Here is a 15,611-nt window from a genome sequence, read left to right on the forward strand (position 1 = left end):
TGAGATGAGGAGGGGCAGGGGGAGCCCTGGTCTGGAGGGACCCCCCCCCCAGCCAGCCTGCTCCGTCAGGGGACCCCAGGGCCCAGGAGGCTCCCGGGGAGGAGAGGCGCTGCTCAGAGCTGAGGGCAGACCTCTCACAGGGCTCTCTCTTCCAGGGCTGAGTGTGGGCCTGAGGACCCAGGTGCAGGCTGGTGAGTCTGTCCCAGGGCCCAGCTCCCTCCTCTCGTGGGGTCAAGGGTCACCCCCAGGCCACAGGGAGGGGGACAGCAGCTTGGGGCTCATGGAGGGGGAGTCTGGGAGGCCTGGGCTGAGAGCTGGGGCATGCGGGGGACGCCTGGTGAGCCCACCTCTGATTTCCTTCCGGAGAACCCCCCCAAACCCACCATCTGGGCTGAGCCGGGCTCTGTGGTCCCCTGGGGGAGCCCCGTGACCATCTGGTGTCAGGGGCCCCTAGGGGCCCAGGAGTTCCATCTGGATAAAGAGGGAAGCTCAGTCCGCTGGGACAGACAGAAACCCCTGGAGCCCGGGGACAAGGCCAAGTTCTCCATCTCACTGATGACCGAGCAGCACGCAGGGCGCTATCGGTGCTACTATCTCAGGGGAACTCTCTGGTCAGAGCGCAGTGACCCCCTGGAGCTGGTGGTGACAGGTGAGAGACTCTCGGGGGCCTCAGGCTCTGCCCTCAGAAGGGGGGTCTGCTCTCAGGGGATGTCCCTCTCACAGCCCAGCCCTGGGGGGCAAGGGGGGAGCCCTGGGGATCCAGTTGCCTCCTCTCCTAGGACGCTATGGCAAACCCAGCCTCTCAGCCCTGCCGAGCCCTGTGGTGACCTCGGGAGGGAACGTGGCCCTGCAGTGTGGCTCCCGTCAGGGATTTAACAGGTTCCTTCTGACCAAGGAAGGAGAAGATGAGTCCTCTCGGACCCTGTATGGACAGTGGAGCCCCTACAGGCAGACCCAGGCCCTGTTCCCCGTGGGCCCTGTGAGCCCCGGACACGGGTGGACGTTCAGATGCTACGGCTTTAACAGGGACACCCCCTGGGTGTGGTCGGCCCCCAGCGACCCCCTGGAGCTCCTGGTCTCAGGTGAGAAAGTCCCGACCTGACCCCACATTTGTGCAGACAAGACAATGTACTCGGGTCTCTGCTCCCAGGGGAGCCTCTGTGAGAGGGGTAGTGAGCGTGGTGCTCACAGGACAGACACACAGACAGAGATGGTGAGGCCTGGGGCAGGGCCAGGGGCATCCACGTGGGACGCGGTCCCAACAACCCGGCGCCCATCTCTCCCCAGGGCTGTCTGGGAAGCCGTCCCTCCTGACCCCACAGGGCCCTGTCGTCACCTCTGGACAGAACCTGACCCTTCAGTGTCGCTCTGACATGGGCTACGCCAGATTTGCTCTGTCCAAGGAGGGGGGCCGGGACCTCCCCCAGCGCCCTGCCCGGAGGGCCCAGGGGGGGCTCTCTCAGGCCGACTTCCCCCTGGGCCCGGTGGGCACCGTCCATGGGGGCCGGTACAGATGCTACAGTGGACACGGCCTCTCCTCCGAGTGGTCGGCCCCCAGCGACCCCCTGGAGCTCCTGGTGGCAGGAGAGGAGCCAGCGGGTCAGTCGGGGGCCAGACTCTGCACAAGCCCCACAGGGGAGCCCCAGGGGTGATGCTGGGACCAGGGGCAGGGGTCCCAGGGAGGGGACAGAGAGATGGGGTGGGGGACGGGAGACTTGGAGAAACAGACGGTGCTGAGGGTCCAGAGAGGCTGCGGAGTCCCGCTCAGAACCAGGGCCAGCCTGTGCCCCCTTCCTCTCTGCAGGATGGCTCACAGACAGACCCTCCCTCTCAGCGCGGCCGGGCCCCTCGGTGGCCCCGGGGGAGAACGTGACCCTGCTGTGTCAGTCAGGAGACTGGACGGACACCTTCCTTCTGTCCCAGGAGGGGGCAGCCCATCGCCCCCTGCGTCTGCGCGCCCAGGACCAAGGCGGGCGGTTCCAGGCCGAGTTCTCCTTGAGTCCTGTGAGCTCGGCCCACGGGGGCACCTACAGGTGCTATCGCGCACTCAGCACAGAGCCCTACCTGCTGTCCCGGCCCAGCGAGCCCCTGGCGCTCCTGGTCTCAGGTGAGGCCCCATCTGTCCGTCTGACTCAGCAGCTCGGGGCTCTGTGCCCTGGGAGGCCCCGGAGGTCGTGGAGGAGGGGGCGCTGATGGAGGGGCCCCCTGAGGGAGGGGCCTGGAAGCCTGCCCCTGCCCCGTCCTCACTCACTGGGGTCCCGGAGGGTCTTGGGGAGGCCACAGGCCCGTGCAGGGCAGAGGGGAGTGAGGTGGGGTCCCCGGGTCAGCCCGGCCCACCCCTTCCTGGGCTCATTCCCAGGACCCATGGGCCCAGCCCCCACCCTTAGGCCCCAATTCAACAACTGGGGAGTCACAGAGCTCTGTGCTCAGGGGAGACAGCCCACCCCAGGGCGCTTTGAGATTCTCTGGGGAGACAAGGCCCCTCAGATCGTCAAGGGCCAGCAGGGAGTCAGGCAGAGATGGCGCAGGAGCCACAGGCTGGAGGGGCCTGAGGCTGCGGGATGGGGGTCAGTCTGGGGAGGAGCAGGCCCGCCCCCACCCCATCCTGTCCCCGGGAGGCTCCCCGAGGAGGACACGGCCCACCCACAGCCTCCCTTCAGGACCCTCGGGCCCCCGACACCCTCCCCCATCACCGCGGTCAGACCCAGAGTGAGGACAAGGACAGCGTCCCCGTCAGGGGCTGGGCTTGGGGCCATGTCCTCTCCCGGGAGTTGGGTGCTGGTGCCGGCGTTGACCTGTGCGCCCTCACCCCAGACTACGTGGTGCAGAATCTCATCCAGATGGGCCTCGCAGCCTCAGTCCTGCTGCTCCTCGGGGTCCTGCTCTGCCAGGCTCGGCACCACCGCAGAGGAGCCCGAGATGCAGCCCGGAGCTGAGCACGGGAGGCCCCCGGCACTGTCCGGAGTGCCCCAGCCCCCGAAGCGAGCGTCCGGCCTGGGAGCTTCGGAAAGAGCCTATGACCCATTTTTTGATTGGGTCATTTATTTTTCTGGAGTTGAGCTGGAGGAGTTGCTTGTATATTTTTGAGATTAATCCTTTGTCTGTTGCTTCATTTGCTATTATTTTCTCCCAATCTGAGGGCTGTCTTTTCACCTTGCTTATAGTTTCCTTTGTTGTGCAAAAGCTTTTAAGTTTCATTAGGTCCCATTTGTTTATTTTTGCTTTTGTTTCTAAAATTCTGGGATGTAGGTCATAGCGGATCCTGCTGTGATTTATGTTGGAGAGTGTTTTGCCTATGTTCTCCTCTAGGAGTTTTATAGTTTCTGGTCTTACATTTAGATCTTTAATCCATTTTGAGTTTATTTTTGTGTATGGTGTTAGAAAGTGTTCTAGTTTCATTCTTTTACAGGTGGTTGACCAGTTTTCCCAGCATCACTTGTTAAAGAGGTTGTCTTTTTTCCATTGTATATCCTTGCCTCCTTTGTCGAAGATAAGGTGACCATGGGTTCGTGGATTTATCTCTGAGCTTTCTATTCTGTTCCATTGATCTATATTTCTGTCTTTGTGCCAGTACCATACAGTCTTGATGACTATGGCTTTGTAGTGTAGTCTGAAGTCAGGCAGGTTGATTCCTCCAGTTCCATTCTTCTTTCTCAAGATTACTTTGGCTATTCGAGGTTTTTTGTATTTCCATACAAATTGTGAAATTATTTGTTCTAGTTCTGTGAAAAATACTGTTGGTAGTTTGATAGGGATTGCATTGAATCTATAGATTGCTTTGGGTAGTATAGCCATTTTGACAATATTGATTCTTCCAATCCATGAACACGGTATATTTCTCCATCTGTTTGTGTCCTCTTTGATTTCTTTCATCAGTGTTTTATAGTTTTCTATGTATAGGTCTTTTTAAAATAAATGACCCAATCAAAAAATGGGCCAAAGAACTAAACAGACATTTCTCCAAGGAAGACATACAGATGGCTAACGAACACATGAAAAGATGCTCAACATCACTCATTACCAGAGAAATGCAAATCAAAACCACAATGAGGTACCATTACACAACAGTCAGGATTGCTGCTATCCAAAAGTCTACAAGCAATAAATGCTGGAGAGGGTGTGGAGAAAAGGGAACCCTCTTACACTGTTGGTGGGAATGCAAATTAGTACAGCCACTATGGAGAACAGTGTGGAGATTTCTTAAAAAGCTGGAAATAGAACTGCCATATGACCCAGCAATCCCACTTCTGGGCATACACACTGAGGAAACCAGATCTGAAGGAGACACGTGCACCCCAATGTTCATCGCAGCACTGTTTATCATAGCCAGGACATGGAAGCAACCTAGATGCCCATCAGCAGACGAATGGATGAGGAAGCTGTGGTACATATACACCATGGAATATTACTCAGCCATTAAAAAGAATTCATTTGAATCAGTTCTAATGAGATGGATGAAACTGGAGCCCATTATACAGAGCAAAGTAAGCCAGAAAGATAAAGACCATTACAGTATACTAACACATATATATGGAATTTAGAAAGATGGTAACGATAACCCTATATGCAAAACAGAAAAAGAGACTCAGATGTATAGAACAGACTTGTGGACTCTGGGAGAAGGCGAGGGTGGGATGTTTCAAGAGAACAGCATTGAAACATGTATATTATCTAGGGTGAAACAGATCACCAGCCCAGGTTGGGTGCATGAGACAAGTGCTCGGGCCTGGTGCACTGGGAAGACCCAGAGGGATCGGGTGGAGAGGGAGGTGGGAGGGAGGACCGGGATGGGGAATACATGTAAATCCATGGCTAATTCATTTCAATGTATGACAAAAACCACTGCAATGATGTAAAGTAATTAGCCTTCAACTAATAAAAATAAATGGAAAAAAAAATACCCCCCCCCCAAAAAAAAGAGCCTATGACCCTGGGTGAGAGATGTGCCGCGGGGGCGGGAGGAGGCCCGGGAGTCCTAGGGTGGCTGGGGGCTCGGCCTCCGCTCCCGGGGAGGACGCCCCGGCTCCCGGCTCCTCCTACCCCAGGCCCAAGGTGCATCCCAGTGGCAGGGGTCCTCACCCTGCAGGCCCGCAGGCTCTGTCCGCTCTCCTGGAGGACGTGAGCCTCATTGTTCAGGCCCGCCGTCTCAGTGTGCGCAATGACCTCCATCCCTTCTCAGAAACAGAATGTCGTTTAAGTAACTGAATAAATGGGTGAAAGCGGGGCCCCGTCTGGAACAGATGGATCCAGAACTCTTCCCTGAACCCCCTGGACCCCTCACGCCCTGCTCTCCTCATCAGAGGACACCGGTGTGGTTTCTGCAGACCCCATCGCTGCGAGGAGACACCCTGACGTTTGAAGTGACAGCCGGGTGCTGTGCTGGTAAACGGCTAAGGAATACAACATTTCATAAGGAGCCCAGGTGTGTGAACTGTGTGTCTGCTTTGCTGCAAACGCTCTCCGCGGCCAACCTCAAGGAGCCGGGGTGAATGCGCTGAAGGCCGGGTGGGAAGGAAGGAGCAGGCTGACTTTCCCACAGGAGGGAGTCTGGTCCCCCCAGCCCCTACCGACAGCCCCACACCCACAGATGTGTCCTTTGCATTACACGTCACGGTTAGATCATTCCCATCTCAGTTTCAAGCCCCACTTTCCACGAAATCAGATGCCAAAACCTTAGTCCATTCAGACGAGAAAGAGAAAACATTGCAAGTACCAACTGTGGGAGAAAACACGGAGCACTTTGACTCCAATACCTCACAGCTTGGAGTGCAAATCGCCTCAGTCATTTGGGCAGGAAGTAACGACCATCAGGTAAAAGGGAGAAACACACAGCCCCACCCAGAGTTATGTAACCGAGGGGAGAACTGTGTGTAACCAGCAGCACACAAGCAGGAGAGTAGGCAGAGGGTCGCTCAGATCAGACCACAGAAGACCTCACACACACGAACGCTTTGGTGCATACTTGCAACGGGCTTTAAAATTTCATTTTAAAAAATATTTTACTGATCTATGTGGCTGTGTCAGGTCCCAGCTTGAGCAGGTGAGATCTTGTGGCCTCATGTGGGATCTTTCATTGCAGACCCTGGTTGTGGTGGCAGGCTCCAGGGAGCGCGCGCTTCAGTAGTCACCGCACACGGCTTGAAATTGCCCCTCTGCATGTGGGATCTTAGTTCCCTGACCAGGGAGGGAATCCACGTTGCCTGCATTGGAAGGTGGATTCTTAACCACTGGACTGCCAGGGAAGCCCTGCAACAGACTTCTATATGAGAGAAAAGTTGAACTACCACAGTAATACAGACCAACCTTCAGGCATGTTAGTTAATGAGTGAAGAAAAGCTCTAAGTGTGTGCACGAGGATCTCCATTGCATAAAATTCAAAAGGAGATGGATGAGGGCGTGGCAACCACTCCAGTACTCTTGTCTGGGAAGTCCCATGGACAGCGGGGTCTGGCAGTTTATGGTCCATAGGGTCGCAAAGAGCCAGACACGACTGAAGCAACTTCATGCGGGCAAAAGGAGATAAAATGCATTACCTGGGGAGGCAGAACTTTTCCGAATCTTAGGACAAGAGGAAGGAAAGCCCCCACGTGATTCCCTGGTCCTCACACACCGGGGAGGGGGCGGGTCGCTCTCAGAGGGAAGGTCAGGCTGCTGGAACGTGGGCCTGTCCCTCCTGACCCTCGGGTACTGACTCCTGTCTGCGGCTCCTGACTGGTGAGCCGTCCCGTTGCTCCATCACCCTCCCTAGCTTCTCACCCGAGTGAGGAGGGGCTGAAGCAGGCTGGGGAAGCCAACCCCTGCGTAGGGGCCAATTCACAGCAAAGTGGCCGTCCATCCGTGACAGCAAACCCTCCACACACTCTCAGTGTGTTTTGCACACACCATGACCTCAGCTGCGCGATCGGCATCCCTGAGTTCAGCCGGACGATGAGCCGCTGCCCAGGGGGAAATGGGGCCTCAGACGACACGCAGTGCATCAGAACAGGTGACGACTCAGGCCTGGGAAGGAGGGGCCTTCAGAGCTCCAGCAGCCCAGGCACCCCGTGCCTCCCAGACAGGACAGCTGCCCCGGTCCCTGCAGCACGGGCACTGCCAGCGCCCCAACAGAAAGTGTCGCCGGAGGTGGCGTGGACAGGGCAGGGCCCCTGAGCCCACTCCCCCGCTCTCTGCTTCTGTCCTCGGGCTGGACGGGGGCCCGTGTCCCCCCCTACACACACAGATCCCATCAAACTGTGTCCCCTAGAAGTAATGTAGGGACCAGGACCGGGTCGTGTTGCTGAGTCTCCCGGGATCCCCGGGGAAATATCCCACTGCAATGTGTGATCTCCTCCAGACGCCAAAGGGACCTGCAGTTGTGTGGGGTGCTCAAGGTGGGGGACAATCTGCTCCCGCTCGTAAGCTTCAGGAAGACATGACTACTATCATCCATGTGTTCACTTGAGGCAGCTGAGGTTCGGAGAACAGGCCGCGGGCTCAGAGCTGCAGAGCGGGGCGGGTCCCGGAACGAGCCCAGTGTGCAGACCCCAGAGCCCCGTCTGGCCAGAACAATGCTCGTCCACCTTGCGCTAGAGCCCGAAGGCCGGGGGGACATTTCCACAATCAGGGAGGATTAGGACAACAGGTGTTGACTATCCGATCACAATTCTGGAGAAGCCCACCATGAGGGTGTCCCTTGGGCGCTTCTAGGGGCCAATCCTGACTGCCTCTTTCCAGGGTCTGTTGGCCAAGGCGCCCCCTGGTTTGGGGCGGACCCTCTCCTCGTTCTCCGCCACTCCAGACAGCTGCAGCCACTTGTGCCTCTCTGTTGTCTCCGGCATGCCTCTCCACGCGCCTCTTCAATTCATCCAACTGGAGCACCTAAAATATCACATGAGGACCCACGTGCTGCAGTACGATCTTAACGTGATGACGCCGCAAAGACCCCACTTCCCAAAAGTCACATCCCCAGGAAGTGAGGCTGCCAATTTCAACATACTCATTTAGGTGAAAACTAACAGCCTCCAAAAGAGAAATATACATAGGAATGACTTTATGGAAGGAAGTGCAATAATTATACACTGTAGTTCTTTTTCATCTGATGAGGAACATCTGAAAAGAGCTGGATTGATGGGAAGACACTCCAGGATGGTAGGGTGGAAGATTAACGTTGTAAAGAGGACAATACTCTCCAGGCATCCTGCAGAATTAATTCAATCCCTGTCTGAATCCCAAAGGCTATTTGTGCAGAAAGGAGAAAGTCATTTCTCTGAAGTCACGGTCATTGAGAAAGACCCACAGTAGCCAAGCAACCTGGAAAAACAAGATCAAAGTTGGAAACCGCCCACTTTCTGATTTCAGCACTTACTGCAAAGTTCCGGTGATCAAAACAGAGTGGTGCTGGCTTGAGAAGAGACGCACTGATGCTTGGAATGCCAACATATAAACCTATTCACATGACCAGCTGATTTCTGACAAGACTTCTTCTAAACCATGATAATGACATGCAAGTCTTCCTGACACATCCCATTTAACTGTGCATATGTTTTGTTGTAGGATTTGTGGATGGCTTACGTGACAAAACCTCATAAACCTCTTAGATACTGATCCACTCATCACCTACTGGCCGACTTGACACTGGCACTGTATCACTGTTTATCGCCATCACCATCCTTCCAGAGTCCAGTCGCTGCAGGATGGTGACCATCTCAGTAACAGCTGTGTGTTCACACCTTCCTTTCCTGAAAATGAGCCTAATGCCTCAGGGATATAATCCTGGCTCACTGGCAGGGAGCATGAGACCCTGTGTGACCAGGGCGCAGCATCTGGTGACTCCAGTTCTTAGAAAAACCCACTCCCCCTTCCCGGCCCCTTGCCACTCGTGTGCTCCCGCTAGCAGTCTGGGTCTCTCTTCCAGAAGCCCCCACTCGCCGTCACAAGCTTCCTGGACCTCCACCAGTTACTGGGTCTCGCTGCCCTGTGGTTCCCCTTCTCTACAACCAACCGAAACCAGAGCCAATGTATTCACCGTCTAAACGTGCACACTGTCGGTTATCATCATCAGAAGCCCCTGAGTCCAGGGAAGGGACTGGGCACTTTGACCAAAGAGTCTCAAGTCTGGATATAGTAACTGCTCAGCAAACACTGGCTGACTGCCTGGATGGTGGAAGGAAGGAAGACAGGAAGGGAGGGAGGAACTCTGCATTTTCAGAGTCTCAGAAAAGGGAAGTGACTCAAGGTCACACCGTTTCCATGAAAAGCAGAATAAGAATTGGAACCAAAAGCAGAGCTCTGGGCAGCACCGCAAATGTGTCTCTCCTTCCACGGTGCTCGGACAGAACAGGCCCAGGGACGCCCCTTCCTCCAGCCTCCGCCCACCCTCCGACCATTTTTCCAGTGGCAACCTTGGAACCAACCATTCAGCTGTCCTCGGCCCCCGGGACCAGCCAACGCCATTTGCAGAGCTCAGCTCCTTGTCGCCGGCCACCCGTGAGCTCCCAGATTCCTGAGACTTATTCCCGCAGGCGGAGGCACCCCGGCCGACCGGTCCACATGCCGTCTCTGGCCTGCCGCCCCGACCTCTCTCTGGGCTTCTCCGACCACTAGGACCAGGCGGCTCTGGAGGGTGGGCCATCTCCCCGCGGATCGGGGGAGAAACGGGGGGGCGGGAGGGGCGCCGAGCTCCACGGGACCTGCAGAACCAGCGCTGCGGCCACGCGCTCTTCCAGGACGTCCGTCCAGAACAGGACGAGGGAGTCAGATCCCGGACGCCGTGGGGCCGCCCTGCTCGCGGAGAAGAACCCGAGCCAGGCCTTCATGGACCCACAGGCCCCGGTCCTCCCCGCCCGACTCCGGCTCCATGACTTTCTGCACCCACATCCTGGACAAGCAGGTGAAACTCATCACGACGATGGGCGCCCACCTGACCAGCCTCTGCAGGCCGGCTGGTCCTGGGTGGGGCTGGACAGCTTTCTCCTGCAAAGCTTCAGCCTCCAAAGTACTGTTAGGAGCCCCTGGAGCCTAGCAGCCTTTGAGGAGCGCCTCTGGGGTCAGGGCATCTGCCGGGAAGCTTCTCTCTGCAACCAAGAGGCAGCTTGTTAACCACTATGGAGCCATCTTCCAAGCCTTGGACCAAATGGAAACAATAAAACCTTTTCCAAAAAAAAAAAAAAAAAATGGAACCAATGTTGAGCTAGGCCCGGCCCTGCGTCTCAGCCTCCTGTCTGGAGACCATGTTACTCTCTGGGTTTTGGGGTGGGGTCTGGTGAGACTCCCACGTGCTCTGGAAGGCTCCTGAGCCTGCCTTCCGCTGGGCTCCATGGGGCAGGGCAAGCAGAGTGAGCGGGGTGGGGCTCTTCCTCTTTCTGGGTGACATGCGCCACCGACCCTGGACCTTCACGCCCGGTGCGTCTGTCCGGCCTGCGGGCTCTGAGCTCTCCGTAAGTCACCTGCTCTGCTGAGGACCATGAGAGTCAGCGCCACGACCCTGACCTTCACCACCCTTCTCTGCCTCAGTGAGCTTCGGGGAAGGGAGGGGGTGGGGACCCCCTCCTCCCACATCTGGTCCCTGAGAGCCCCAGGATGCAGGAGGCTCGGTGGGGACAGATTTTCTTGGGGGAGAGGGGAATGTCCTCAGCCCGAATCTGTCCCCAGCCCTCAGGGCGCAGAGCAGACCTGGAGCATCCAGGACATGTGGTGGAGCTGGGTGCTCACAGGGAACTCTCTTCCAGGGCTGTGCTGGGGCCCGGGGAACCAGGGACAGCCAGGTGAGCCCCCAGACCTCCTGCTTCCACCCACCACCCCTGGTCACTGGGGACCACAGCGGGCCAGGGCCGCTGGTGGCCCGTCTGGGGGGGGGGGGCGGGTGACAGCTGGGGAACCTGGGGGAGAAGGCGCCCTGACTCCGCAGGTCTGATTCCTTTCCAGAGGTCCTCCCCAAACCCTCCATCCGGGCTGACCCAGGCACCATGGTCGCCCAGGGGAGCCCGGTGACCATCTGGTGTCAGGGGTCTCTGATGGCAGATGTCTACCGTCTGTATAAAGAGAGGGGCTCTGTATACTGGGAGGCTAAGGCCCCTCAGGGCTCCAGGAACAAGGCCAGGTTCCACTTTGAATACACGAGCTCAAGTGATGCCGGGCAGTATCAGTGTGCATATCGCAGCAGGAACCGCTGGTCAGAGCGGAGTGGCCGCCTGCCCCTGGTGGTGACAGGTAAGAGGGAGGGGCGGGGGGTGGGAGCCTCCCCACGGGCAGAGGAGCAGAGTGTGGGCTCAGGGGGCCCTGCCCTCCCAGCCCACACCTGGGGTCACTGGGGGGGAGGTCCCCCTTTAACACAGCCTCTCGCCCCCAGGAGTGTACAGGGCGCCTTCCCTGTCTGCCCAGCCCAGCCCTGTGGTGGCCGCAGGAGGCAGCGTGACCCTCACGTGCAGTTCACAGTGTGCAGCGGGCACGCTGCACCTGCTGAAGGAGGGAGGCGCTGACCTGCCCCGATACCAGACGTCGAGGAACTACGGGAACCAAGGGCGGGAAGAGGCTGTGTTCCCTGTGGGCCCCGTGACCAGCTCCCACGGGGGGACCTACAGGTGCTATGATGCTCCCAGCAACCTGCCCTATCTGTGGTCACGCCCCAGTGACCCTCTGCATCTCCAGGTCACAGGTGAGGCCCCCAGGCCCCTCTATTTCCTAGACAGACCCCTGACCTAAGCCTTGTGCCCATGAGCCCTGGGGGAGACAGGGGCAGGACGCGGGCAGGAGCCTCGGGAGGGAGCAGGGAGAGCTGTCTCCACAGCCCCGGGCGCAGTGCGGGGCGTGCAGCCGCTAGTCTCCGCCCCATCTGCAGGCCTGTCCAGGGCACCCTCCCTGTCCGCCCAGCCTGGTTCGCTTGTGCTCCCCGGAGACAACCTGACCCTCCGGTGTGGCTCAGAGGCCGGCTTTGGCAGCTTCGCTCTGACCAAGGACGAGCGGCTCAGCCCGCCCCTCCGCCTAGAAGGGCAGCAGGACCCCAACTTCCCCCTGGGCCGCGTGAGCTGCGCCCACGGGGGCCGGTACAGATGCTACAGCGGGCAGAACCTCTCCCACGCGTGGTCGGCCCCCAGCGCCCCCCTGGACATCCTGATCTCGAGTGAGGAGTCCCTGTCCCGGCCCAGGTCCCGAATGTCTGCTCAGGGCACTGGACCAGGGTTGGCCCTGGTGGTGACGGGTCCCGGGAGAGGGTCCTGGAGCAGAGGCCGAGGTGGGGCAGGGGCCTAGGGGGGGAACGGGAAAACAGGAGTGAGAGGCACGAAGACTAAGGAGACCCACACAGACGGGCTGAAAGAAGCTGGGAGGGCTCACAGGGAGGGCTCACAGGGAGGCCCCTCAGCTCAGGGTCCAGGGTGTGGGGAGGGGCTCTCTGCTCATCACCCCCGTCCTCCCCCAGGAATGCACAGGAAACCCTCCCTCTCTGCCCGCCCGGGGGCCTCAGTGCCCTGGGGAGAGAACGTGACCCTGCAGTGTCGCTCTGAGGTCCGCTCAGACACCTTCTATCTGTCCAAGGAGGGGTCGCCCGCTCCTCCCCAGCACCTGCGTCTGCAGGACACGGCTCCGCCCGTCCAGGCCAACTTCACCCTGAGAGCTGTGACCTCGGCCCACGGTGGGACCTACAGGTGCTATGGCTCACATAGCGCCGCCCCCCACCTGCTGTCGCTGCCCAGTGACCCCCTGGAGCTCCTGGTCTCAGGTGAGGGCCCAGCCCTGGTCCTCTGTGTCCTCCGGGGCAGGCCAGGGCCCTGTCCCCAGGGGAGCTCTGGGCTGAGTGGGAGTGGGGGGTCACAGAGGGGGAGATCAACCCTGAGGGGGCCGCAAAGAGCCAGAGGCCTCCCTTCCCTGCCCGTCCTCACCCTCATCCCGGCCGTCCAGACCCGCTCCTGGTGATGGAGCAAAGCTAGAGAGGCCTCGGGGCCGACCAGCAGGACTCAAGGCCAGCGCCCCCGGGCCCCACCCTCCTCTGGTCTCCAGTCCTCGTGGCCCCTCGCCCAGAGGGAGCACAAGAGAGCAGCTAGCAGAGCCCGTGGCCCGCAAGGGAGCGAGCGGCCAGGCCCTGGCTCAGCTGGTGTCCCGGGGGACCGCGGGGCTCCCGGGGCTGAGATGTGGATGACGGGTGGGGGTCGTGCAGAGGGAGATGCTGGGGCCCAGCTGGGGGAGGGCAGCCCCTGTCCTGACCCTCAGGAGCTCTGATGATCAGCTTCTTTCTCCCAGGAGGGAGGCCCCCAGAGCGGTCAGTGAGGGAGGGGGTGGTGGGTCCATGGTGGCCAGAGCCATCACACCCTAGTGAACCCCTAGAGCTTGTGGTCTCAGGTGAGGGGCTGGACACTGTCCTGTCTGAGCTCAGAGTCCTGTCCTCAGAAATGCCTGAGACAGTCAACATGAGGGTGCATGGCGATGAGGGCTCCACCGGGAAAGACAGAGCCAAGAGAAAGATCTCCCCAACTCCTCACCCACACCACTCACTTTATGCTTCTCAGGAGCAGCTGACAGCATCAGCCCACCCCAAAACAAGCCAGACCCCAAGAGTGGTGAGTAAGACAAAGTCTGTTACAGGGCTGGGCTCGGGGCCACGTCCTCTCCCGGGAGGCGGGTGCCCTGAGCACACACCCCAGTTCCGGGTGACGGGCCGGCGCTGACCTGTGCGCCCTCACCCCAGACTACACGGTGCAGAATCTCATCCGGATGGGCCTCGCGGCCTCGGTTCTGGTGCTCCTCGGGGTCCTGCTCTGCCAGGCTCGGCACGACCGCGGAGGAGCCCGAGACGCGGCCCGGAGCTGAGCACGGGAGGCCCCCGGCACTGTCCGGAGCGCCGCAGCCCGGGACGCGAGCTTCCGGCCTCGGAGCTCCGGAAAGAGCCTCTGCCGCGCGTGCTGGGTGTGCTGTCTGCGGAGACCCCGGGGGAGACATGTGCCTGGGGGCGGGAGGAGGCCTGGGCGTCCTGGGGAGGGGGCCTGGGGGCTCAGCCTCCGCTCACGGGGCCCCCTCCCTCCCGGGGAGGACGCCCCGACTCCCGGCTCCTCCCACCCCCAGCCCGAGGCGCAACCCAATGCAGGGGCGGGTCCTCACCCTGCAGGTCCGCAGGCTCTGTCCGCTCTCCTGGACGACGTGAGCCTCATTGTTCAGGCCCGCCGTCTCTGCTGTGCGCAGTGACCTCCATCCCTTCTCAGAAACAGAACGTCGTTTAAGTAACTGAATAAATGGGTGGAAGCGGGGCCCCATCTGGAACAGATGCATCCAGAATCTTCCCTGAACCCCCTGGACCCCTGACGCCCCGCTCTCCTCGTCAGAGGACACCGGTGTCGATTCCCCAGACGCCGTCAGTGTGAACGAACACCTTGTCGTTTGAAGAGACAGTCAGGTGCTGCGCTGCTAAACGATGTTAGCAATATATCCATTTTGTAAAAAGCCCGGATTGTGGTTTCTGTCTGTTTCTTCAGTATAAACACTCTCTTCGTGGCCAACCTCAAGGTGCTCAGGTGAATGTGCTGAAGGCAGTCTGGGAAGTAAGGAGCAGACTTTCTCAAAGAAGCCAAGTCTGATCCAGCCGGCCCCTCACTGATGACCCCCACGTGTACAGATGTGTCCTTCATATTAAACATCATGGTCAGATCATTTCCACTTTAGTTTTTGCCCCAGTTTCCATGAAACCAGAGGCCAAAATATCCTAGTTCATCTATTGGAGAGGGAAAGATAAAGTGAGGGAAGAGGAAACAACTGTAGGAGAAAATGCTGAGTCTGCTGAATCCTGGCTCATCACCAGGAGGTGTACTAACTACTCCAGTCAATTTGGAGAGTCAGTAACAATTATCAGTTGAAAGGAAGAGGCCCAGCTCTGGTCCATAGTTATATAACCTAGAGGAAAATGTGTGCATAACCACGAGTGTACAAGCAGGAGCATATGGACAGACAGATGGGTCGCTCACATTAGAAAAAAATTATAGAAATCAGTCCCATGAAAAATGAATCATTATATGTATGTATATATATATATATATATATATATATATGACAAAGTTTCACATGACAGAAAAATTCACAAAGTTAAACTGCTACAGTAACACAGTTCAATTTTCAAGCATGATGGTGAATAAGTGAAATAAAACTATAGGAGCATATTCCATCACATCAAATTCAAAATGTGACAACAAGAGACCCAAATAAACAAAGTAAGAAATAAGAGAAGAGAAATAACAGCTGATACCACAGAAATACAAAAAGTCATAAGAGAATACGAAGAAAAACAAATTGGACAACCTGGAAGAAGTGGACAAGTCTAGAGACATACAGCCTGCCAAAACTCAATGAAGAAGACATGGGTAACATGAAAAGGCTGGTCACTAGAAGTTAAATAGAATCTATCATATTAAAAATAAAAACTTTTTGCAAACAAAAGTCCAGAACTGGATAGCTTCATAGAGGAATTCTACCAAACAAAGAAGAATTTATACTGATACTTCTTAAACTCTTTCAGAAGTTGAAGAGGAGGAAACAGCCTCCAAAGTCATTCTATGAAGTCACTGTCACCTTGAAACCAAAACCAGAAAAAGCTAAGACAAAAAAAGAAATTACAGGCCAAGGCTACCCACTCCAGTATTCTGGCCTGGAGAATT

At 57.6% G+C, this 15,611-nt stretch overlaps 2 protein-coding genes across 3 annotated transcripts; both read left to right on the forward strand.

The window, feature by feature from the left end:
* Positions 1-321: 321 nt before the first annotated feature.
* Positions 322-14,409, forward strand: LOC110150035 (leukocyte immunoglobulin-like receptor subfamily A member 6). Its single transcript, XM_070451562.1, has 5 exons — positions 322-649; positions 780-1,082; positions 1,288-1,599; positions 1,805-2,107; positions 13,658-14,409. Exons 1-5 carry the CDS (start codon positions 322-324, stop codon positions 13,777-13,779), a joined length of 1,368 nt encoding a protein of 455 aa, XP_070307663.1. The 3' UTR covers positions 13,780-14,409.
* On the forward strand, positions 9,727-12,250 carry LOC139029791 (leukocyte immunoglobulin-like receptor subfamily A member 6). 2 transcript variants are annotated; one of them, XM_070450301.1, is made up of 5 exons: positions 9,727-10,490; positions 10,707-10,742; positions 10,903-11,187; positions 11,327-11,632; positions 11,816-12,250. In XM_070450301.1, exons 1-5 carry the CDS (start codon positions 10,442-10,444, stop codon positions 12,223-12,225), a joined length of 1,086 nt encoding a protein of 361 aa, XP_070306402.1. In that variant the 5' UTR covers positions 9,727-10,441; the 3' UTR covers positions 12,226-12,250. The 2 variants fall into 2 exon arrangements, with proteins under 2 accessions (XP_070306402.1, XP_070306401.1); XM_070450300.1 differs by having other exon boundaries at positions 9,727-10,742.
* Positions 14,410-15,611: the final 1,202 nt, after the last annotated feature.

Source organism: Odocoileus virginianus, chromosome 20 (genome assembly GCF_023699985.2).
Source record: "Odocoileus virginianus isolate 20LAN1187 ecotype Illinois chromosome 20, Ovbor_1.2, whole genome shotgun sequence".
NCBI lineage: Eukaryota > Metazoa > Chordata > Mammalia > Artiodactyla > Cervidae > Odocoileus > Odocoileus virginianus.